The 26,128-nt window shown below is 31.8% G+C and overlaps 1 protein-coding gene across 1 annotated transcript in view; it reads right to left on the bottom strand.

The window, feature by feature from the left end:
- Window positions 1-20,760, bottom strand: part of LOC139513015 (MAM and LDL-receptor class A domain-containing protein 1-like) — a 34,754-nt gene extending 13,994 nt beyond the window's left edge. Inside the window, exons 1-9 of the mRNA XM_071301076.1 lie at window positions 20,640-20,760; window positions 19,099-19,157; window positions 17,292-17,456; window positions 14,223-14,297; window positions 13,750-13,824; window positions 11,577-11,658; window positions 9,345-9,430; window positions 6,401-6,530; window positions 1,566-1,750 (exon numbers count right to left, since the gene is read on the bottom strand). Coding sequence (XP_071157177.1) covers window positions 1,566-1,750; window positions 6,401-6,530; window positions 9,345-9,430; window positions 11,577-11,658; window positions 13,750-13,824; window positions 14,223-14,297; window positions 17,292-17,456; window positions 19,099-19,157; window positions 20,640-20,709 — 927 coding nt within the window. The 5' untranslated portion in view covers window positions 20,710-20,760. The remainder of the gene's footprint in view (window positions 1-1,565; window positions 1,751-6,400; window positions 6,531-9,344; window positions 9,431-11,576; window positions 11,659-13,749; window positions 13,825-14,222; window positions 14,298-17,291; window positions 17,457-19,098; window positions 19,158-20,639) is intronic.
- Between the last annotated feature and the right edge of the window lie 5,368 nt (window positions 20,761-26,128).

Raw genomic sequence — 26,128 nt, 5'->3', positions numbered from 1 at the left:
ATTTTACCAAGTAAAGAATATAAAAGTTACTCTTAATTTCGTTTGATGAGTAACTGTTTGAGCTTTTGACAAGAGAGTTTCCGTTTTGATGTTTCCTTGGAGTTTGTATTTTTTTTTTTATTTATCTCTTGATGTTTTGCTATGCATACACTTAATTTTGTTGAATGCGTCAAGGATAAATCGTGTTACAGAAAATGTCGTCTTTCATACATTCACTCTATTATAAAGGACGGGCGTGTCATCAACGAAAGTGTATAGACAGTTTATATCATTGGTGTCACTATTAAAACTTTTAAGGGCCGTAACTCCTTAACAACTGAAGTAAAAATGATCAACCCCGTAAATGACCTTCACTTTGTTACCAGCTACAACATATCCAAATTCGAAATTCATTGGTATGATAACTCTGAAGCTAATGCATGGAAATTGCCATGTTCTAATCAATCAAAGAACAGATAATACAAATTCTGATAACCAAACGTGGAAATCTACAACATAGAACTTAAAATTCATTGTGGTATACGAAACAACATATAACAGCTCATTTAAGATCAATGTGTGAACGGTTAGAAAGTCATCACATGAAAAATCTTGCAGCTGCTTGTCAGTCTGTTCAGCAAACGTATTCCCTACTTAGAATCCGAATCGTCGGTCAATAGGGATTTCTATGTCAGAAGCCTTAGAAATAAATTTTAAGCCCGAACTGACTTTAAAATATTGCCATTGACGAGTTTTATATTTTATGACAGTGTATTATAAAGATGTTTTGAATTTTGTGCGTCATCAACTCTTTGTAAACTATATTCTGGTTGAGATTCTACTTCCACCTCCCGTGGTGAGCAAGTTTTACAGATTAAATATATAGAACAGAAGAGATACTCCTTCATCATTTTTATTTGTTTCTCTCGTTTAAAATGTCCTATGCTTATTTTTTATTTTCTCTTAGATATTCGATACTTTGACACTCGAATTCTTTTTTTAATTTCTCAAATATTCTTTCATTTCGCTCAAATGTCCATTGCTGCAAATAAGATACAGAAGGAACAAACCAATTAATATCAAATAACAACAAACAACGGCAGTGCCACAAGTTACAATCATTATGATGCCATCGATATGCAATATATATAGAGCCTCACTACTAAGAACCCCACTGGGTGATTGTGCATTAATTTGGGACAAACATTCGATTGAGATGAAGTTCTAATATTTTTAGTACATTTTCTATAATATGATGATGGAGTTATTTACAATTGCTAGTTTATTTATATTACAATCAGAATAATCACTTTGGGAAAAATATTTCTAGCATTTATAGTCCCAATATTTTCTAACACTGACAGTCCAATCAAAATGAATCAGTTTTTCCCTCTAACATTTGATTCTTGATAGCAATGTTCGAAGTCCAGTGTCAACATAAACGTTTTATTCAAGGTCATTGCATAAAATAATAAGCCCAAACAATCTCAATGAAACTTTACAAACGGACAAATGAATGTGTATTTAAAGTTTACTCTGGTGGGAAAAAATTACAGGAAGAACTGATATTCTGGTTATATACTTACAACAATGCCTGACGTTATATTACCAGTAATATCTACACTAGCTTGTTTCCATTGATTTCCTTGATTTCCGGACCGAGTCCAAGGCTTGGACCAATAGCTCGAGTTGCTTGTTTGTGAGTACACTGTTAGATTTCCGATATCTTGACCATACATGTGATAATAAAATCTGAGGCAATACGAAGAGGCTGAAATAATCACAATAATCATTCGACAAGTGAGATATGTAATTCATTATCAAAACAATTGAAATATGAAGTTTATACAAATGAACAGAGAAATTAAAGAACCCTTTGAGAATAACTGACATATCCTACGCCCATACATTGTCACTGGGAAAACAAAATCTCACCATATTCTTAAGTCCGAAGACACTCAAATTCTAAAAGGTTCAAATGGTTCTAATTTCTTGTGAATATGCTCATCTGCATATAATGTGCTGATTGACTACAACGTTTCAATTTGTTGTTTAAAAGTTTTAAAAAACTAGTCATTTCTATAGGTATGCATTATATTTAACAAAAAAAATCAGAATGAATTGTTGCAAAAATCATAACTGTCCTAATTATGGCTGTTGGTAATAACATGTAAAATGTGTAAGACAAAATGATAAGACAATGGCTTATCTTTCCTATACGGCATAAACAAATGTCAATTGTTAATAAAACATAAAAATTATTGCATTTTTATATAGTAAAACCTCTGACTCTTCAGTAATTACAATGGCACAAAGTATTACCATTGACAACACAGTTCAATTATGATTTAATTAAAGTACTAACATGAAACAAAGAACACCAAGCAACATAAAAATAAAAAAACAAAGTCCAAAATTATATAACATAATATTAATAAATAATAAAAATATCAATAGTGTTACTAAATAGTGTCATTGCTGTTACCAGCATGCACGAGTTTGTGTGAAACATTGGTATAGGTAATACGTTAAAGTGTTAAAAGAAATATTGTTTTATAAATAATATGATATATCAGTTGTTTAACATATAAAAAAACATACAACACTAGCATATTGTCATGATGTATTCAATGGTGGTACTAAACTGGTCAATGATATTACTTCATCAAAGTAGTCTCACCATTGACAGTAACACTAATGACGTACAGGTGTATTTTTAATAATGATAAGTGCTCTATTGACCTATTTTACATGTTGTTAAGTGTGCATGTTTCTACAATAAAATTGAGAATGGAAATGGGGAATGTGCCAAAGAGATAATAACCCGACCATAGAAAAAAAAACAACAGCAGAAGGTCACCAACAGGTCTTCAATGTAGCGAGAAATTCCCGCACCCGGAGGCGTCCTTCAACTGGCCCCTAAACAAATATATACTAGTTCAGTGATAATGAACGCCATACTAATTTTCAAATTGTACACAAAAAACTAAAATTAAAATAATACAAGGCCAGAGTTTTCTGACTTGGGACAGGCGCAAACATGCGGCGGGGTTAAATATGTTTGTGAGATCTCAACCCTCCCCCTATACCTCTAGCCAATGTAGAAAAGTAAACGCATAAAAATACGCACATTAAAATTCAGTTCAAAAGAAGTCCGAGTCTGATGTCAGAAGATGTAACCAAAGAAAATAACCAAAATGACAATAATACATAAATAACAACAGTCTACTAGCAGTTAACTGACATGCCAGCTCCAGACTTCAATTAAACTGACTGAAAGATTATGATTTCATCATATGAACATCAGGCACAATCCTTCCCGTTAGGGGTTTAGTATCATACCATCATAACATATATGAGAAGAACATAACCCGTGTCATGCCAACAACTGCTTTTTGAATAAATGTGTTTAGTTCCGATGCAAAGACCCTATAAGTGAATCAATATTAACGCCAAAATATGCAATCTTTAATGACCTGACAACAGTATCGTAACTATATCCCTTCTTAATAAGTCTATTCAAAGGTTTTGTTAGTTTTTGAGGTGAATACTGACACCTTTGTGCTTTATAAAGAATATTTCCATAAAAAATTGGATGTGAAATACCTGAACGTATAAGAAGTCTGCATGTTGAGCTATATTTACGAATGATGTCCTTATACCGATGATAAAATTTAATAAATGTTTTGACTAGTTTGTGATATCGAAAACCCTAGTGTAATAATTTTTCAGTAATACATAAATTTCTCTCGTTAACATCTAAAACATTGTTACATACACGAGCGAATCGTACAAGTTGAGATATATAAACACCGTAAGATGGTGACAAGGGAAAATCACCATCTAAAATGGATAATTAACGATAGGAAATGAAAAATCATCTCTTTTATCATAAATTTTAGTATTCAGCTTTCCGTTAGTGATATAGATATCAAGATTGAGGAAAGAGCAGTGGTCATTGTTAGTATTAGCTTTATTTAAAGTAAGTTCAACAGGATAAATTTCTTTAATATACATACTGAAGTCGTCATTATTGAGAGCCAACATATCATCCAAATATCTAAAAGTATTATTAAATTTGTTTATCAGATGTTGTTTCGATGGGTCTTTGCTTATTTTTGTCATAAATTGTAACTCATAGCAATACCAAAACAGGTCCGCAATAAGTGGTGCACAGTAAGTCCCCATTGGAATTCCGATAATCTGACGATATACGGAATCCCCAAAGCGAACAAAAATGTTATTTTTTTTCGTAAATCACAGTTTAGGAAATCTTTCGGAACATAATTTTTCATAAGGAGACACCGTGGACACTAATTTTATTGATGATATATCTTAATCACTTATAAAGATTTTTCACTTATTTCCAACATTGTTGTTTTGGTCGTCTATATTTCATGCTTACAGGTAAAATTGCCAGGGGAGAAACTATTGTACATTATAAAATCAATTTGTTTTCTTGTTCACCAGTAGCTTATTTTTGTTGAAACGTTTTATTATAATAGACAAAAGAGAATGAGGTATGAATGCCAATGAGACAACTCTCTTTCAAATCCCAATTTGTAAAAGTAAACCATTATAGGTCAAAGTACGGTCTTCAACACGGAGCCTTAGCTCACACCGAACAGCAAGCTATAAAGGGGCTCCAAAATGACGTGTAAAATCACAGAACAGATAGCAGATGACGATCATGCTGTTCCAAAGATAAGCTATATCAGGGTCAAAGTTGAAAAATCGAAAAAATTCCAACTGCACCGAAAATAAAAAGATAGGGTACCTTATAATTTTAAATCGACAGCTTAATTTATATAAATGATATTGAGAATGAAAATTGGGAATATGTTAAAGTGACAACAACACGACCGAAGAGCAAATAATGGACGTAGGTCATCAATGGGTCTTCAACACAGCTAAAAAATCCTATCGCTCCTATACACTCCATTATCTTCCATATTATTGGAGCATAAACCTGAAGCACGAGGATGCATTATATTGTCTTCACACGACACTAAAGACAACATGAAAGCTAGTTACAAGAAAACAATAGTGCAGTTGAATACTAATAACAAAAATACTTACGTAATTTAATGTAAAAAGTAAAATCACAAAAATACTGAACTTAAAGGAAAATCAATTCGGGAAGTCCATAATCACATGGCAAAATCAAATAACAAAACACATCAAAAACGAATGGACAAGATCTGTCATATCCCTGACTTGGTAACAGGCATTTTCAAATGTAGAAAATGGTGGATTAAACCTGGTTTTATAGTCTTGTCAAAGTCCGTTATATTTACAATGAAGCGTGAACTAAACAGACACAATAAATAAAATAGTCAAAATATTGGTACAGCAGTCATCATCGTGTAACAATTATCAAAGGAACAATTTAACTGAACACAAAAACATCTATCTACAAAAACATTCATTGATTTGCATTTCTGACGTCAGAAAATGTTATACGTCACATATATTTTTCGTTCAATGTACATACAAACAATTTTAAATTTTCGCATAGCCAATGTTAGGAAATTTCAGAAATAGACCGAGATTTAAAATAGTGCATTTATTTGGGACAAACATTTGATTGGGATGAAGTTCTAATATTTTTAGTACATTTTTCTATAATATACTGATGGAGTTATTGAAAATTGCTAGTTTATTTACATAATAATCAGAATAATCACTTTGGGAAAATTATTTCTAGCATATATAGTCCCAATATTTTCTAACACTGACATTCCAATCAAAATGAATCAGTTTCTCCCTCTAGCATTTGATTCTTGATAGCAATGTTCGAAGTCAAGTGTCAACGATAACGTTTTATTCAAGGTCAGTGCTTAAAATAATAAGTCCACACAATCTCAGTGAAACTTTACAAACGGACAAATGAATGTGTATTTAAAGTTTACTCTGGTAGGAAAAATTTGAAGGAATAACTGATATTCTGATTATATACTTACAACAATGCCTGACAGTATATTACCAGTAATATCCACACTAGCTTTTATCCATTGATTTCCTTGATTTCCGGACCGAGTTCAAAGATTATATAGAATTTATAAGAATCCACAAATACTTAATTCCACAACTTGATTGAATGATTTTGACGTTTTTGGTTCAACGTATTTAGTAATTCATAATAGAAATTTCGATTTTAAAGTACAGAGTCACGTTGTAAGAACCAAAAAAAATACAAAACGTCGCATATATAAAACACACCAGCAAAAAATGAAAGACAATACAAACACTTTGACGGGATGTATAAGTACCGAGCCACGTTAAATGGATATCACATAAAACAATCCAACAGTAAAAGTAATATTAATAATAGAGCGAGGACAAATGCAAAAACAATAAAACACGTTGTTAAGATATAGTAAGGTTTTAACATATATAAGTGAATGTCTTTAATACTTACAGAACAGGTCAGTATTCTTTGAGCTCAAAATGGCCACAAAGCCCTGTCCTTGACCATTTACCTCAATATAGGCATATTGGGTACCATTGTGTGCAGCCGAAGGACCAGTGTTTGTGGTAGATGTTGATCCCTGTATTGCAATGCCATTTATAATATGAAAAATAAAATTGTGTTTGTTTGTTGTCATGTTTTACAGTCCCCTCTTTGATGTGTCGTCACACGATTATTTGTACAACACAATAAAACATTTCAGCGACTGATATAATACTAAACTCTGTTCGTCATAAGAAAACATTTTATTGATTACTATACCACACTGCTTTGTTCGAAAAGAAAATATTTTAGCGAGTACTATACCACAATACTTTGTTCGTCATATGAAAACATTTCATTGATTACTATACCACAATTCTTTGTTCGAAAAGAAAATATTTTAGTGAGTACCATACCACAATACTTTGTTCGTCATAAGAAAACATTTCATTGATTACTATACCACAATTTTTTGTTCGAAAAGAAAATATTTTAGTGAGTACTATACCACAATACTTTGTTCGTTACAAGAAACCATTAAATTGATTGTTATAACAAAATTCTTGTGTTCGACACAAGAAGGTATTTCAGTGATGGCTTAATAGAAATACTTTCTGTATTATCTGATTTCGATACCAACTTATTAGCACTTTTCGATATTACGTCTCATATTGAGAGTTTAGTTGTGCTTTCAATGTATGCCATAAGCTGTACACGACAATACGTTGTCTTATAAAAGAATATTAAGCTATAACTGACAATTGGATTGAGACAGAGAGTACGTGCATGAGACAAAAAACATGATTGTTAATTTTTTGAATATTAATTTGAACTTGCTGAAAAATGTTTTAACGATTTCTTTTTTTAACATCATAATCAAACTTACCAACTTTTTTAATATCAACTCAAATTTACACATTTAACAATTTTAGTTCAAATTTATATTTTTTTATTTGTTTGTTGTTTCGTTGGATTGCTGCCTCGTCGTCATGACTAACACCGTATATTTTCGACTATTCTTATTAACCGTTATCTGAGAAAGGACGTTATTTCTTTAAAAAAAAAATAAACTAGATGTGTCAAAGCGACACGAATGGCCCCGTCTCAAAAAGTAGGAAAATCTGCATTTTCAATAACACATGTGGACACACACATGATGGTGGTCTCACATATCAAAAATCAGCTCGAAATCTGGAGGCGTAAAGAAAAAAAGTCCGTATAACTGTGATTTTCAAAAATTTAACATAGTCCAAAGCCTGTAATTTTCGGCATAAGTTAGCGGAGTGGAATAAAACTTAAACTTGATCTGTAACTCATCATGAGTAACTCACATATAAAAAAATTAGCCCAATATCTGAAAGCGTTTAGAAAAAAGTCTGTTTACCTGTGATTTTCAACAATTTAACAATGTCCGTAGCCCGTAATTTCGGCAAAAATTAGCTGAGCGTAACAAAACTTAAACTTCATTTGTAACACATCTTGGTTAACTCACATGCAATAAAATCATCCTAATATCTGAAAGCGTTTAGAAAAAATCCGTATAACTATGATTTTCAACAATTTAAGAAAGTCCTTAGCCCGTAATTTCGGCAAAAAGTAGCCGAGCGTAACAAAACTTAAACTTGGTCTGTAACACATCTTGGTTAACTCATATGCCAAAAGTCATTCCAACATCTGAAAGCGTTTAACAAAAAAAGTCCGTTTAACCGTGATTTTCAACAATTTGACAAGTCAAGGCTATGGCCCATTATTTCGGCAAAAATTAGCGGAGCGGAACGAAACTTAAACTTGATCTGTAACTCATCATGGTTAACTCACAAACCAAAAATCATCCCAATATCTGAAGTCGTTTAGAAAAAAACTCCGTATATTGGTTTGTTGCGGAATGACGGAATGACGGAATTACGGAATTTCGGAATTATAAGGGTAAAACTATATGGCACCGACAACCGGGGCCATACAAAATACTTACCAAAAGATAAGTCTCATTGAAACTCTTTTATGTAGGATTCTTATCACTTTTTATAACATGTTGGACAAGAATAATATAAGCCGATGATGTTATTGTATTACATTTAATTAGTCCCTGAATTTGTATTTTCTAAAATGAGCCGCCGTGTTGTAGTGGTTAGTGCATCGGACTACTAACACAAAGGTTCATGGTTCGATTTCCGTCTGGGATGAAAGTTTCATGGACTGACTTTTAGGCACTCCCTTGACACCATTTGCGAGTATGTTTCTTGAGGAAACGATGATAGTCCGTCGGAGGGGAACGATAAATGGCTGACCCGTGTTAATAGAGAGCCATATCTCTTGCACGTTAAAGACACCCTTGTAGATTTCGAAAAAAAGCAGGCTAATGCCGCTACAGGGCAGCACTCGCACCCGCAAAGTGGAAAGGGATTAATATAAGTTGCAAAACTTGTTTCCCAATCCACTATAATTAAATATGTTTAAACCAAAAAATAAACTAAGAATGTCCAATTTCAGTAAAAATTAGCAGTTGTTGTACATTAATGACACAATGACGATCACAAATCTAATAGCAGAACGATGTGATATAATAAAGGAATAACTGTAATATATCTTTCTGTCTATGAAAAAATAACATAAAAACTGTGGTGCACACTGAATAACCCGCGTAGCATGTTAATTAAGGTGTGCACCACGATTTTTATGTTATTCGAATAGACAAATAAAATGTTAAAGCTATTTCTTATACTTTAATTCTTAATTCCATTTTAAACCAGAGTAAACCATGAAAAAAAGTTGATGACGTTATGGTCACATGACTAAATTATGTCAATGAGTTGATAAACAAAAAAACGTCAGCCAATCAGAAGACGCAGTACATCAAAAATCAAATTATATGTAGAGAAATATTCATTATTTGCTTCTAAACAAAACTTACGGATTTTTCTAAAGTCCAGTTGAAATCGTCGCCATTAGTATTTTGGAATGCACATGTTTGTCCTTGTTCAAATCCACATTCAATAACTGAAGAGAAAAAAGGCAGACATACAGTCTGTCTATATTTTTTTTCGTGAAACCCCACCCCTTCCCAGTATTTGATCTACTATATGACACCGAATGCTTAGCTCAATCAACAAGATACTTTTTGACCCGTGCTTTTAATATTTCCTTCTTTTTAAATATTGAGTTCAGAGTCAATTATTATGAATAGAAAGCAGATGAGATCAACTCGTTGTTACAATTCCTTTTTTTTTAAATCGAGCTAGTCATAATCTCCCAGCAAAGATTCATGTATTCTAGTTAACTTAGTATTAGCTGAATATAAAATACTCCGAAAAAGAAAAAAACTACAACTATATTACGAGTTATTCGATTGCAACACGGTCTTACCAAGCTTCTACTGTGATTATAGCAAATTTTTATCGCGATTATACTACGTTCATACCGCGATCTGACAACGTTCTAAGCAATAACGTCAACATCATGGTCCATTTCAATACTGTTCCATTCCTTCTATTTCGAATTAATACGTAGATTTCTCGGAAACAGTACAACCATGCCACCAAAATTTAATAGAACACTTGGGCGTGGTGTTAGGTGTAGATGTAGATACAGAAATACCACTGATAGTAACGAATACTGATATAGCAGAGTAGTCGGACCGACCAATCATGCCTAAATTACAAAATATTGCTGATTCATCAAGCTCAAATAACGATCTTTTAGTGAACGATAGCGGAGATGACACAGATGTGTCAAGCATGGTTGAGCCGTTACAGAAAATGGACAAGAGATCCTTGTTACATACAGACACACAAAATATGGAAAGCTTTACTATTTTATGTGAAATTGACAACAAGTATGATGGTCATAGTATGAACGTAGTCAAGATGTTAAAAGATGATGACGACGAGGACGTCATGTGCGTGCTAGAACCGTGAACAGCGTGGTGTAAACGTGGTATAGTTGTAGTCAAAGCGTAGTTGGGTCATGGTGAGAACATGATGGTCGTAGTGAGGTAGTTATAACGTCGCTGTGAAATCGTAAAGCAATATCTCCGAATATAAACACGCGTTCGCTACGCTCTCGCTGCGAGGATACAGACATCTTTATGATCTTACCATGACCTTAGTGTGCTATCACTACGATTCTTCTCCCCCCTAATTCCACCACGACCGCACCACGACTGTTTTGAACATGTTCAAAATTTGCATTGCCACACTCATCACGATCTTGAAGACATCAACACGACCGTGATACGACCTTACTACGATCTACACGATCGTCCTACAATCGTCAAATTTGCATTTATTTCACAGATTGTAGTACGATCGTGGCCTAGTGGGACTATGGTATAAGACACAATCGATAAATTTACATTAACAGCCCACAAATCTGGAACCATGAGTTCTGCTTCTGGGTTAACATGGACTTTTTTTTGCATGGGTGTTTTTCGTCGACTTATAGTTTTTATTGTCAATAAATATCTTTTCCTTGCATTGTCATAATTAAAAAATTGGAAGAGGTGCCAAGAAGTTTCAAATGTTAATCTTTGGCGAGTAAAAGACTTGTAATTGTTAAGAAATGACAATTTCAGGGACTGAATTATCAGCTCTCCCTTGACACCATTTACAAGTATGATTTTGAGGACATGATGGTAGTTCATCCGAAGGGGACAATAAATGACTGACCCGTGTTAAAAGGTTAGAAGAAAACCAAAAATCTTGCACGGGAAAAACACCCTTGTAAATTTCGATAAAGAGCAGGCTGGTGCCACTGCAAGGCAGCACTCGCATCCGCAAAGTATAAAGGGATTAAGTTGTAAACCACTATAAACAAATATGTTGAAACTGATTCCTTAAATTGGATTTTATTGCAAACAATGTATAGATTTATAAATTATTTATCTGATAATCATGTGTACACCATGTATTTAAATTATGCAAGTATAGATGTCCAGATTTAACGGTGGACACGTTATTTGAATGTTTGAAAATGAGACTTGTTGACTGAGTTTGGTAGGAGACCAAAAGCTATACAAATGTCATCTTTTGTATGATATATTTCTTTCATTTTGTAATCAACAATACATGTATAATGAATACAATAAAATGTACCGTTAAAGACTTAAATTATTTATTTGCAATTGTCTAAAATCAAATAAACTTACTACACGTTGAATTGATCTCATAAGGAACAATTTCGTTCGGCCAAAACTGAATATTTGGGCCAAACTCTCTCTTAGATGGATCCTAAAAAAGGAACAAATATATACCAACATTAAAATTTTAAGAACTAATAGGACATATCATTACCGGTTCCTTTTAAATCATGTGAAAATTTCATTAACATTCATTACGAGATGAAAATATAGTGGCCAGGAAAAAACTTCAATTCTTGTATCTTTGAGTTTATGTATACCTGAATTAAACAATACTGGGTTATTTAATGTATTTGTTATTTTTATCTTTTAATTTTTAGTCTATTTTTGTTACTATCTATTTGACGTACTGGGTACTTTTGTACTTATTCATCCCTTCAATAAGTTGTTGTGTTATGGTATATGTTTGGGTTATTTTCTTCGTTTTTCCTCAAATGTGTCTTTCTCTAAGTCTTCGTCAATTCTTTGTTTTGTTTACGTATATATTTTTTATAGTGATTAAGATCATAACACAATGTTGACTGTTATGTTCTATTTTTTGCATTTTTACCTATTATGTCTGTTTGTTCACACATGGATGTAATTATATCTGAATTTGATTGCTAGCACATAGGTGAGAGGTTTACCTTGCTATAAAACCTTTTTTTACCAACAATAGAAATCTGCACCAAGTCATGAACATGTCAGTTGTAATCAATGCTTTTGATTTTTCCATTTTATTACGGGTTTTCCCCTTAGCACTTTCCTCAGAGTTCGTTATTTATCTTTTACCAAATGAAGTATTAAACAGATCATTGTATCGGTCATCAAAAAATCCTGCATCCAAGGCGGACTAAGCTAACCCAGTAGTCAGCACTTCGGTGTTGACATGAACATCAATTATTTGGTCAATTTTAAAAATTTACTGTTTACCAAACTTTGAATTTTTCAAAAAAAATAAGGATGTTCTTATACCAATTAAAGATAACCTTGGTCGTATTTTTGCACATTTTTTTTGAATTTTTGATCCTCAATGCTTTTCAACTTTTTACATGTTTGGCTGTATAACTATTTTGATGAGTGTCACTGATGAGTCTTATGTAGACAAAACGCGCGTCTTGCGTACTAAATTATAATCCTAGTACATTGAAAACTATTAAACAATTATGTAAACCAGTTTATCAATGTGGACGTCACACTTAACCTCGAAGGATATGAAGAACAACAATTTTAAATGATCGCATACATATAAAGGTCAAACTTAGGGCATGCGCTTAAATGTCGATCAACAATATAGAAAATTAAGGGAAATTGTCAAGGGGTGGATTAAAGTGGCAATGATTTATTTTTTATTTCATATTGTTATAAGATTTTGTCATTGGCAGCTCGAGGATGCTGACAACAATTGCAATATATAATATCTAATCACATGAACAAACTATGAATTGACGGGTCAAATACCTAATAATACGACAAGGTGTGCTTACTAAAAGGCGGTGATGGTAATCGTTTTGTCGGAATTGTCTATTCTAGTACTGTTTCAACAGTCAAAGTTGACCTCAGATTCATTCAATTGTGTTTAATGTATATTTGTATACCAGCCACCAAAAGAAACGGTACAAGGCAATGCTTTTTTTCATTTATAACGAAATTGGAAACAATACACCGAGCCTAATAACTACCCAATTTGTAAAATTTTTACAGAGTGTTATTTTCGATATTTTCGAACTTTTTGATTTTGTTAAGCATATGCATTTGATTTTTAAATGATTGTTTTATATTGTAAATTTCAACAGTTTTTCATATTCATTATATTTTATGATACTCGGTAATGGTTACTTAGTTCAAACTTGTGTATCGTTTCTTTAGTTGACTAGTATATATACATTTTCAAAATATAATAGGAAAGGAAGCGCGAGGGTTCGATTCTTATTAACACATTATGAAACGCGTCTATGCACGTTATAAAATTCTTGAACATCTCTTTGTCTTTTACGAAGATGACATTCTCTCCTTATCGTTCTTATTATCTTTTCTAGTGACAGCTCAAATGTTTTGTCCGTCATTATAAACTTGATATTGTTCTTTTATTATCATATCACTACATGTAGATATAACTTTTATATTTGTTATCAAGAATGGGGTGTTTAATTGACATAAAGATGTTGTCATAAGCTGAAACTATGTATAATAAACCACTTACAGAGGGAGGGGCTGGATGGTAATCAAAGTTGTCCGCAATGGCTCTCGTTTTATCCTTGAGATGACGTCCAATGGGCTAAAACAGAATAAAAAAATTGTCATAAATATGGTTATGGTTATAAAGAAACAACGCAGACATGCAAAAATATCATTATGTGATTACTGTGCTATTTTATCACGTTCGTCATTGCTTTCTTTTATAGCAAAACTATTTTGAAGATGACTTCAATTGTTTTAACGACGCGATAAAAAATATTTTAAAAAAATGGTGAGTGTAAGTATAATTTTTTAATCACACATTGTTGCTGATGTTCTTCTCAAAAGAACAATATCAAAATTTTATAAGAAAATAAAGAAAATGGGGATTGTGGAATACAATCAAATATATTCTACGGTCAACGCTTATATTTTCGAATGATAAAATGAGGAATACTTTGAACTGAATACATATATTATCTATGAAGTAAATTGTACCTGATGTACATTTCCATGGTCATCAATACTCATCCCATCTAATAAAAACGCCAAATCCGAATCAGGGTCAAGATCCTGTGAGAAAAATAAGAATAAAATCAATGTTTTTAAAGTGTAAATTGATCGTCTATTATTGTTTTACTGTGCCGACTTGTTCTGATGTCCGAAAGCCTATTCAGAAAATGGTTTGACCAGGGTACATCGCCGTATGCTTAAAAATAAAACATGAAAATTGTCGACCCAGACTTTTTATATCTAAAAAATACTGTGAGATCCTGATCTGACGAAAGCCTTTTTTTATTATAATTTTTTGATTGATCTTTAAAAAATATTTCTTTATAAGGACGCTCGGAATGTTTTGGCAAATTTTGTCGATTACGGCTTTAAATTATGAGTGCCACTCAACAGTCATATGCTTGCATTTTGCGTTACATGTATGACAATTTTGTTTACACTTTTATATTCAACGTGCATTTAGATTATTTTACTTTATCAGATTATTGTCTCAAGAGAGTACTCTGAAACTAGAGGCTCTAAAGAGCCTGTGTCGCTCACCTTAGTCTATGTGAATATTAAACAAAGGAAGCAGATGGATTCATGACAAAATTGTGTTTTGGTGATGATGATGTGTTTGTACATCTTACTTTACTGAACATTCCTGCTGCTTACAATTATCTCTATCTATAATAAACTTGGCTCAGTAGTTTCAGTGGAAAATGTTAGTAAAAATTTACAAATTTTATGAAAATTGTTAAAAATTGACTGTAAAGGACAATAACTCCTTAGGGGGTCAATTGACCATTTTGGTTAAGGTGACTTAAATTTAGGTCTTACTTTGCTGTACATTATTGCTGTTTATAGTTTATCTCTATCTATAAAAATATTCAAGATAATAACAAAAACAGCAAAATTTCCTTAAAGTTACCAATTCAGGGACAGCAACCCGACAACGGGTTGTCCGATTCATTTGACAATTCCAGGGCAGATAGATAGTGACATGATAAACAATTTTACCCCTTATCAGTTTTGCTCTAAATGCTTTGGTTTTTCAGTTATAAGCCAAAAACTGCATTTTACCCCTATGTTCTATTTTTAGCCATGGCGGCCAGCTTGGTTTACAGTTTATCTCTATCTATATTAATATTCAAGATAATAACCAAAAAAAGCAAAATTTCCTTAAAATTACCAATTCAGGGGCAGCAACCCAACAACAGGTTGTCCGATTCATCTGAAAATTTCAGGGCAGATTTTGACCTGATAAACAATTTTACCCCCCATGTCAGATTTGCTCTAAATGCTTTGGTTTTTGAGTTATAAGCGATATGTTCTATTTTTAGCCATGGCGGCCACCTTGTTGGTTTGCCGGGTCACCGGACACATTTTTACACTAGATACCCCAATTTTGATTGTGGCCAAGTTTGGTTTGATTTGGCCCAGTAGTTTCAGAGAAGATTTTTGTAAAAGTTAACATACGACGCCGGACGACGGACGCAAAGTGATGAGAAAAGCTCACATGGCCCTTCGGGACACGTGAGCTAAAAATGCATTTATATTACTTTGTTTGAGTCTACAATCATTCCACAGAAAACTGAGCATTTGACAACACGACCTCTCGCATGTTAAGACAATTCCTTCAGTTGCTTTTTATTTTTTATTTTTGTCTCTCCCAAATCGATTTACGATATTTTTAGTTACTCGAGCTAAAATCCATTAATGAATTGTTCACACATTATGGCTAACTTTATTGAATTATATGCTACTGCCATACAAGTGAAAGGTTGAGTTATCTATTAAACCCGGTTTTATTCACACATTTCTACAAAAAGGATATATTTCTACTAAATCAGGAATATGCTTTATTTTTGTTAAATGTATTTGAGATTTTTAATTTTTGTCATTTGTTCAGTTACTTTCCCAATTTGATTTTCCTTGAAGTTCGGTATAGTTTGTTATTTTACTTTTTATAAGATGTGCTGTGAAGTGGTTTGACAGAAATGACTTAACAACTTATCAAATGTATACGTTTAAACTTTCTTTTTCATCAGGTTATCAAACATCGCTGTTTGATGTCATTATAAGGATTGACATTTTTATTAAATCATATTGCCAGGTTCGCTTTTTACTTTGATATTTTACATTCTATTTTAGGTTCTTCATTTTGCTTCGTAGAGGCTTAAAATTATAACAGGTTATTACCATTAGAATATTATGGACATTGTATCTATTGATTTCAATACTTAAATCATCGTTTAGCTATTAGATTTTATTGAATGAGGTACTATTTTTAACAGATGAAAAAACGTTAATATAGGTCAATAATATATATATATATATATATATATAGATTACTAAAAAATCCAACATTTCCGGTATGAATAGTTTTAATTCACTAGTACTTTCATGTTTAAATAACAATCTTCAGGTGAAACTATACATGATTAACGTAACTATGTAACGGTAGGTATGTAACGTCATAGTTGTCGTTGAGTATATAAAGGGAGATAAATCGTATTACACTTAGTCTATATATAGAAGTATGGAGCGTCATTATTACACAATAGAAAATGCATAGTTTGCATTCAATCGTGATTTAAATTTTGAAATAAAATGTTTTTCCTTTACTTCTCGTGTAATGTCACAACCCATATTCATTTTATAAAATGGGAATATTTTAAAAAATCCCCCTCCACATTCGTCTAAATGTTTGCTTAGGGGGATTTTTCTGTATTCTGGCTGCCTTATATGTTGTCTATGAATGCGCACTCTTTCTGTTACACTGTTCCCTGTTTGGCCGATATAAATTTCCTGGCAACCATTACATTTAATGCAATAAATTAAGTTCTCGGATTTACAGGTAATGTCTTCGTTGGTAAAAAGTGATAGACCATTAGGTATGTCCATTTATCTTATATATATCATATATTTAAAATGAACAAATGTATGAAGATCTAATAACCCTTTAATTTTAAAACCTTTGATAGAATTAGTTCAACCTCCTCCTTTAAATAAATGTTTTAGGATATAAACTACTAATTATTTTTTTCTCAGAATAAAAGAGTAAAAACATACCGTTGGTTTATCAAATTTGTACCCCTCTTCGAGACCCTTTTTCTCCATGTTTGGTTCCTGTTCAAGTCTCTGTAAATTTTCGGTAAGTTGTCGATTGTTTCGAAAGGCATTATCATTTCTGATATAGGTGGCGTCGTTATCCTGTAATTGCCTGTGTTGACTTATCTGAAATAATCGTATTATACAATGCAATGTATGATATGTTGTCAAGGCCACACTTATCAAAGCATAAGTAAATGTCAAAATTGAAAAAAAGTTTTATACAGAGAAAAAATATAGCGAACTATGCGATGAACGGGTTTTTAATCTATTCTTCAAAATATCTGTAAGACACTTTTGTACTAAGTATACAAAAGTAAGTATTTTAAAACACATGAGAAAAAATAGCTGTGTTACGGATCAAAAACATACAATAATTATTAATTGACGTGAACAGGATTCAACGGATATTGACGGTGGAATATTAAATCATATTGGTAGCCAAATTTAACGTCTTTTTCGTTATACTAAATTAATAATGATTCGTGTTTTTTTTTCTACCGATCGCGAGACAACTTACAATGAATAACATATAGACAATGATGAATGTTTAGTGTAGGTCTTATAAATACTATCATAGCATACGTTTCTCTCAGTCACGGTAGCCTTTGAACAATAATATAGTTGTAAAAGTATGCATCAAATTAAAGAGGAAACGAAAATGTGATAAATCTATCTCAGAAAGTATCATTTCCTGCATACATGTATGACTTTAACACGCGAATACGCGTTATACAAATAGTAATGCATTTACTATTAAAGGAGGAGACCTATTTGTGTTGTTTCGCTTCTCTTCCAATAAGTCTTATTCATAGTCGCATTTGTCTTCCATTCTTATGATTATTCAGTTTAGGTTATTTTTGAAGAAAAACAAAAAAGACTTCCTGGTATTGTTTACGTCATCAGACCGACTCTTAAGTCATAGACAAGACTTCCGGTTTTATACTTTTAGAAATAATTTTAATAACTACTCGAGGATATGACAATTATTTTGCGTTATTCTGAATGTATATTTTGATTATACTCCTATAACATATATAGACTGTCTATATAATAAAGCAGTGATCGCCGTGGAGAAGAAACTTGAAATTGATAGTTCAAAGCACATACACTTTTTTTTTTATAATATGATTTTGATACCTTTTCTGAAATTCTATACATAAAATATTTTACAAAAAATCATCCTACTACATATTAGTTACATACTTTTAGTCAAGTCGATTTCGCGGGTGTTTTAGTTTTATAGATTAACGCACTATTTCGCGAGACTGACTAGCTTCTTAAGGTACGTAATATGTGATAAATGTAATCAAATATACCATAAATTGCAACATTTTCGTATAAGCCACCAATTTTACAAATGATGAAGCCAGTTCCGGGTCGGATCCAGGATTTTTGACAGGGCCATCAAAGTGAAGAAATACCACAGAGTGTAGCCATACTTTTAAACATTTTTGAAGAATAAAATCTCAAAATGATATCTTTTTCAATCAATGCGGGACATACACCCTCTGGTCCACTTGAACCTCAAGTTAGCTAGTTTTTCTATAGATATATTGCGTGAGGTTATTGACTATAACAGTTTAAAAATTTTAAACACATTTATAAGCATGTAAATTTCACACTGTCTCTTAGGCAATTTATAATCTAATTTGGTAAATACATCAGTTAATTTCAAACGAGATCAAGATAGTTTGGATGTTAATCGTTACTATTATAAGCCCTGCATTATTATCATAGCTAGTTTAAGAAATTTAAACAAACTTACCTCGCGGAATTGTCTTCCATGAATGTTATCCAGTTCATTAATGGTTTCTGCTACTTCATCTAGATGAAAACAAGCAGACAATTAACGAATTTTATAAATAAAGGTTAGTTTAATTCATAAATAGTTCTTATGAGTTTTTCTGAAGAAAAATAACCATCAAGTGGAAAATTACAAAAAATATATAAAAATGATTCTCCTTCCTCCCCGGACAATTTACTAGATACACCAAAAAAAATAAAAAGAATGAGTAAAAAGAAAATATAGCACAAGCACCCCGCAAAAATTAAAAAAAAAACAAACAAGAGCAATCTTTATATACAAAAGTTTTTTGAAATCAATTAGTTGTTGAACAAATAGAGTAACACGAAGAAGTAAAAATTGTTATTTAAAAATAACGAAATAGTCTTTAAATTGTATCTTCTCAGACAGAAGTAAACCAATATTGTATGTCATTTAATGACTCCTGCTTTTAATGTTGGTGTTTAATAGTTACCTTGTACAAGAGTTTTTATTTAGTTTGTAATATAAAAAGGGAACAGAACTCGAACAACATTATGCAATATAATCTAAGTGGTTTGTATTTCTTTAAAATATAGCTCACGGAAGCATAGCTTATATTTCTTATAAGTTTTCGCGAATGTAGCAGTGTTTGTTGATACTTTTATAGAATTTTGATTCAAATCAGGCTTTTAACTTGGGTATTAAATTTTGAATATTTATATATGTTTTGACATATAGCATTATAGCACCTTCAAAACTGGCATGAAAATATGGATATTAGTTTTGAATGTCCAGTGATGAATGTAGCAAATTTTTAATGTTGAACAATGTACAAGCATACAATGATTAATTGTCCAGATTTGTCTACACTTTTGAACTGTTTCGATTATATAAGCCCTCTATCGTATTTATTATAAGGTATACATTTCGAGGTTAATTTTACTTCAATAATCACTAAAGAAAACTTATATTGGTATAGCTGAATGTTAAAAGTTGTGTACTGTAAACCAATTTTAGAAATGTCAACTATAGAGTCACAATTATCTTATTGTTTTCAAAAACTAAATTTTACGGAATAAATATCTTATGTCGACAAGCTGACTCATTACAATAATTGTATTTTTTTGCACAACACTTGGTAAAACAATAGGTTTTTTTTACTGAATTTAAATGGAAGACGGCTTGCTAAGTTCCCAATAAAAGTCTGGGATTTTCATTTCATGATGAGATCAAGAAAGGTTAATAAATGACTGGAGTGGGCATAACAGTGGGCATGCAAAATACATTTCAAGTTTAATTGATTTAAGTCAGAAAAAAATACAATAGGTAATATGTAAAACAATTCAAACAAAAAACCAAAGGCCAGATTTATGATAAACAACAAACAGCTAAAAACTATAGCAGACAGCAATAATCGACAACCACTGCAAACTACAAGCTCCTAATATTATAGATTCCGTCGATAATGTTTTGTGATAGGTAAGAAAATGTAATTGAAATAGTTATTTTTATTTTATGTACATGTATTGTTGTACGCTTACCTTTCTTTATATGAACTGCTCCAGTCAAAACTGCAAAATGAACCAGAAGAATAGCGTGACTGAAATACATTTCTAGTCAATCTAGTTGTCTTGTCTCATTGACTAACAAAATAGATATAACTTTTAAATGGACTTAAACTCTTTAAATACTTGAGTTCCAATGAATATTGCTCAACATGAAACATCTTTCAATTGGTCATTATGATTACATTTTGAACGATTGGGTATTATTGGCTACGAACTATTCATAAACAATAAGAATAAGGAGGATCGTTGATGAATAAGTATATTTTGGTCGATTTGACATTTAAGTGATAATACTCAAGTATATACTTTTCGAGATTTTTATAATGATGAAACGAAGGGTATCCAAAGAATTGAACAGAGTTGGTTCAGATATTTCAATATTCTTTGTGCTTCTGGTATGTTTATATAATGCGATTGTAACTTTATCCAGTTGCATGTAACAGGGAGCATGACAAATATGGAAAATTTAAATATAAACTTCAGAAAACGCACGTCGACTGACGTAAATACACCAAACTGATATGCCTGTTATCTTTGATGATTTTTCATATATACTGTGTTGATGCCACTGCCTACAAAACACATAAATGGTCCGTGGACTTTTGCTTTTTGTTGTCTACAAAATCTACAATCCTTACTGTGGATTTTGTATAAATAGCACCTTTTTAACACTTTAAAATTAATTTCTGTATACTTAATGCATACAATTGTAAGTAGGGAGATGACATACCATTGATGTTATACACTGTATTGTAAATTTATATTTTAGGAAAAATCAGGTGCGATTCTTCTTATTTGCTTTGTTTTAAATTTTTGTCACAGAAAAATCGACTTTACACTTTTCAAACAATTACACTATTATTTTGAAATATTTACAGGAAACATTTCTATATCTCTGATTTGTGGCAACTAAGGTTAACACATGCATGTACTATTGGGAAGTATTTTGAGTTTTATTGTATTCAAAGCTAAGGTGTGATATTAACATTCATATAATACTTATTTAATATATTTATGTATATTTCATGTGCTAAATCATTATGAAAGTTAACGTTATCTTTTCCAATTACGCAATTTGTATGATAGGCATACATACATATGATAATATATGATTATCAATCAAATCGTCAATCGAATCAATTGTATACATATGTTAAAACCATCTATATTACTATTACTAAAACTGTGTGACTATCGAGATTACCGGCATTAATATTCCATAAATACAGTTTTTAAATTCATGTTTTAATAATTTAAGAACAGAAACTCATTTCACATTCAAAACTTATACATACAGTAACACCAGGTCTTAATCCGTCCAGAAGTGATATCAGTATGTCTGATGTTTTAAGTCAAATTATTTAAAATTTAGATACGAGAAAACTCACTGGTATCAGATCCTTATACGTATACATTCGTAAACAAAATAAACGCTTTGTAAATTTCGTGCTCCGGAACAGCTTTTCTGGATATAACTTTCACATGGGAAAATAACAGGACAACATTAATTCATGGGACTAGACTACATTAAATTTTGATTGCATTGATAACTAAAGTGATAGATTTTCTATTTCAAATATTGTTTCATCCATTAAGAATAGCGTTAGATTTATATTTTGATGATATTATAAAAAAAATCTGTTTTAGATTTGCCAATATCAATTGTTTCGGGATGTAGAAAATGAACACGGGTAGGAATGATTTCGATATTTATTAATCACATGTGTTCATACCTTTGCCTTTTTTTGCAATAGTATTAAAACATTTGATTTTCTACACTGAACACAAGTATTCCGGAATACAGACTAAAAGACAAATTCAAACATATGGTATTGTTTTGTCTAATCAAAAGAATGGCCAACGTCGATATAGGTATCTTGAATTAAGGAGGGATAAATCCTACTTTGTATTCAAACAAATGTTATTGAAGTTAAAACTGATATCATCAAGATGCTTGATTACTTGATTGACAAATTATTTGTTACGTTTAGAGAAAGTGCTTTTCAACAAATTATCCGCATTCCCATGGGAACAGACTATGTCCCTCTTTTTATCGATTTGTAATTTTTTTCTTATGAGGCAGACATCATATAGGAACTTAAGATAGCAGTTTTCCACAACTTTACTTTCACCTTTAAGATTGCATTCCTGTAAATATTGACAGTGCAATTTCCCATAGGAACTCCTTTAACGGCTAAAACTGTACCACTTTTACTATGAAGTTTTGAATAAAATGTTATCCTAGAATTGAATGTTCATATGCACTACAATCATTTTCAAGGGTTAAAATATAGAGCTGTGCGGCATATTTTCAACGTTTATATGCCCTGATCTTCTCACATTTTAAACTAACACTAATTGTCGACCCCTACCTTGAATAAAAGGTTACCACAGATTTCAATATCAACAAATTTTACATGTATAATTACTGGTAACATTCCCAAGTTATGTCTCTATGAGATGGAACACAAAGATCATAACTGGGAACCAGTATGTAAACAACATTAATTGTCTATGAATATTCTAAATCTCCCCAAAAGAGGCGTGGTTTGAGAAACAGCTGTATTTACAAAGTGCAACCTTTAAGAGGATGTTCTCTCACTAAATAATTCAAAATTTGGTGACCATGAGGGTCGTTAAAAAACAAAACATAATGACAAAAGAAATTATTTCAGCTTCCAAATGTAAACTTTCCATTTATATGTACCTACACGCCAGCAGCGCCTGCATAAGGAGTATATATCTCTCAATTGCAACGTTATTACCGGGTTTGAATTTCCTATTATGATCTTCGTTAAAGAGGATTGCTGCTCACAATGACGTTAATAAACCAAGTATTTCAAATGGTGCAACTGTTATCATCCCGACGTAAAATGTACGGACGCCATCGCGGTTGGTTGGCCGTATGGAATAGCCGTTAAGCAGATGATAGCAGATATGTTCCTTATTTCGTATTCATTTTTTCACGAATGTGACCTATCAAATACGACTTAGTTTCGGGTTTTATAATAATTTGAGCAACACGACGGGTGTCACATGTGGAGCAGGATCTGCATACAATTTTGGATCCCCTGATATCACCCGTGTTTTTTTAAGGAATTCGTGTTGCTTAGGCTTTATTTTTAGTTGTGTTTTGTGTATTATTATATGGCTGTTTGTCCTTTTTTGATGATATATGAGTTTAACTGTTCATCCGGTATCTTGTGTCCATATTTCAGTGCTAATAATACTGTTTTTTCACTCAAAACTGTTGATTTGTGATGTCCAATAAAGAATTAAAGATTATTTTTTTAAGATATTGAAGTAATGAAAGGGAGATTCTGACAACCGTCTTTCTACATTAAAAAAAAAAAGAGACAAGGATATCTTCAACAATAGATAAATGACTATAACATACGTAAATCTCTCAAATTTAGGGAAATTTGGTATTGAGTAGACACTATTTTCAAGCATGTAATAATAGTAGTGTAATGATCCAATAATAAAACGTTTCATCAACTTCACTATGAGTGAAAAACGTGATTAGTTTCCAGTACATAAAGTATAATCTAACAAACGACCTTAGCAATTATAGTTCACCTTATGACTTTAACATTTACCATAACCCATACCGTTATTGTGAGGTATAAAAGGTCTTGACATAATAATATGTGAAACAATTCAAAGTAACAACAAACGGCGAGATTAATGAAAAAACATGGAAAAAATTAGTGTGAGGTATAAAAGGTCCTGACATAATAATATGTGAAACAATTCAAAGTAACAACAAACGGCGAGATTAATGAAAAAACATTGAAAAAATTAGTGTGAGGTATAAAAGGTCCTGACATAATAATATGTGAAACAATTCAAAGTAACAACAAACGGCGAGTTTAATGAAAAAACATTGAAAAAATTAGTGTGAGGTATAAAAGGTCCTGACATAATAATATGTGAAACAATTCAAAGAAACACCAAACAGCGAGATTAATGAAAAAACATTGAAAAAATTAGTGTGAGGTATAAAAGGTCCTGACATAATAATATGTGAAACAATTCAAAGAAACAACAAACGTCGAGATAAATGAAAAAACATTGAAAAAATTAGTGTGAGGTATAAAAGGTCCTGACATAATAATATGTGAAACAATTCAAATAAACAACCAACGGCGAGTTTAATGTAAAAACATTGAACAACAAAACAGTATAACATACATTTACCAAACATAATTTCTAAATCACAGGCTCCTGATAATATACTTTTAAACTTATCCAAGTGAATCTGTACCTGGATCGTATTCTGTGTCTGTTTTAAAGTATTGAGTATCGCATTGCATTATTATCTATCGGTATGGTATTTATGGTATTGTATATACATAGTATGTCTTAAACACACTTTTGAACTTTCGGTCCTCAGTCCTGTTCAATTTTGTACTTGTTTTGGCATTCAAACTTTTGTTTCATGGGTGTCACTAGCTAGTCTTGTGTTGACAAAACGCATTTCTGGCGTATTTAATTTTAAACCTGGTGCCTTTTGTTAGCAATCATTCGTGTGTTTCTTTGTCCAATTTGTTCTCCTATTTATTTTTATTGTAGTCCTGTAATGTTATGTTGTCATTTTAATGGTATATTTAACATTGCCATTAAAGCAGGAGGTTTGGCATGCCACAAAACCAGGTTCAACCCACCATTTTGTTTTTTAAAAAATGTCCTGTACCAAGTCAGGAATATGGCCATTGTTATATTATAGTTCGTTTCAGTGTGAGTTACATTTTAGCGTTGAGTTTCTGTTGTGTCGTTTGTTTCTTTTTATATTTGAGTGTGAATTCACATTACTATAAGACGTTTTACGGTACTTTTCTATCCCAAATTCATGTATTTAGTTTTGATGTTATTTTAGTTATTCTCATCGGATTTTGTCTAATGCTTTGTTCGTTTCTGTGTGTGTTACATTTTAATGTTGTGTCGTTGTTCTCCTGTTATATTCAATGCGTTGCCACCAGTTTTAGTTTGTAACCCGGATTTGTTTGGGTTTTTTTTTCTATCGATTTACGAGATTTGACCAGCGGTATACTACTGTTACCTTTATTGAAACGTTATCCCGAATATATGGATCTAAATAAACTTTTCATAGTTACCAGAATTGTTGTACGTCAGACGCACGTTTTCAAAGGGTTATACTCCAATCAAAAAGATTAAAGACACAATAAAGTAGGAAGTTGAGCATTAAAGAAGAAAAACCTAACATGAGTTGCAAATTATAGTTAGATTAATATATTCCTTGGGTACAAATCCTCAGTATTTCACAGTTTTGAAAAGAGCTAACTCATCATAACGACCATATAAATGATAATGCATGTCAACACAGAAGTGCTGACTACTATGGTTGTGATACTCTCTGGATGACAAACACAACCAGTAGTTGCATGTAAAGAAGTGGTAGTAATTAAATTTATCATAGGTAACAGGATTTAAATTGTGTA

The sequence above is a fragment of the Mytilus edulis genome, chromosome 2 (genome assembly GCF_963676685.1).
Source record: "Mytilus edulis chromosome 2, xbMytEdul2.2, whole genome shotgun sequence".
In the NCBI taxonomy this organism is placed as follows: domain Eukaryota; kingdom Metazoa; phylum Mollusca; class Bivalvia; order Mytilida; family Mytilidae; genus Mytilus; species Mytilus edulis.
Note: the sequence above shows the minus strand (reverse complement) of the source record. Positions and strands in the feature narration are given on the sequence as shown.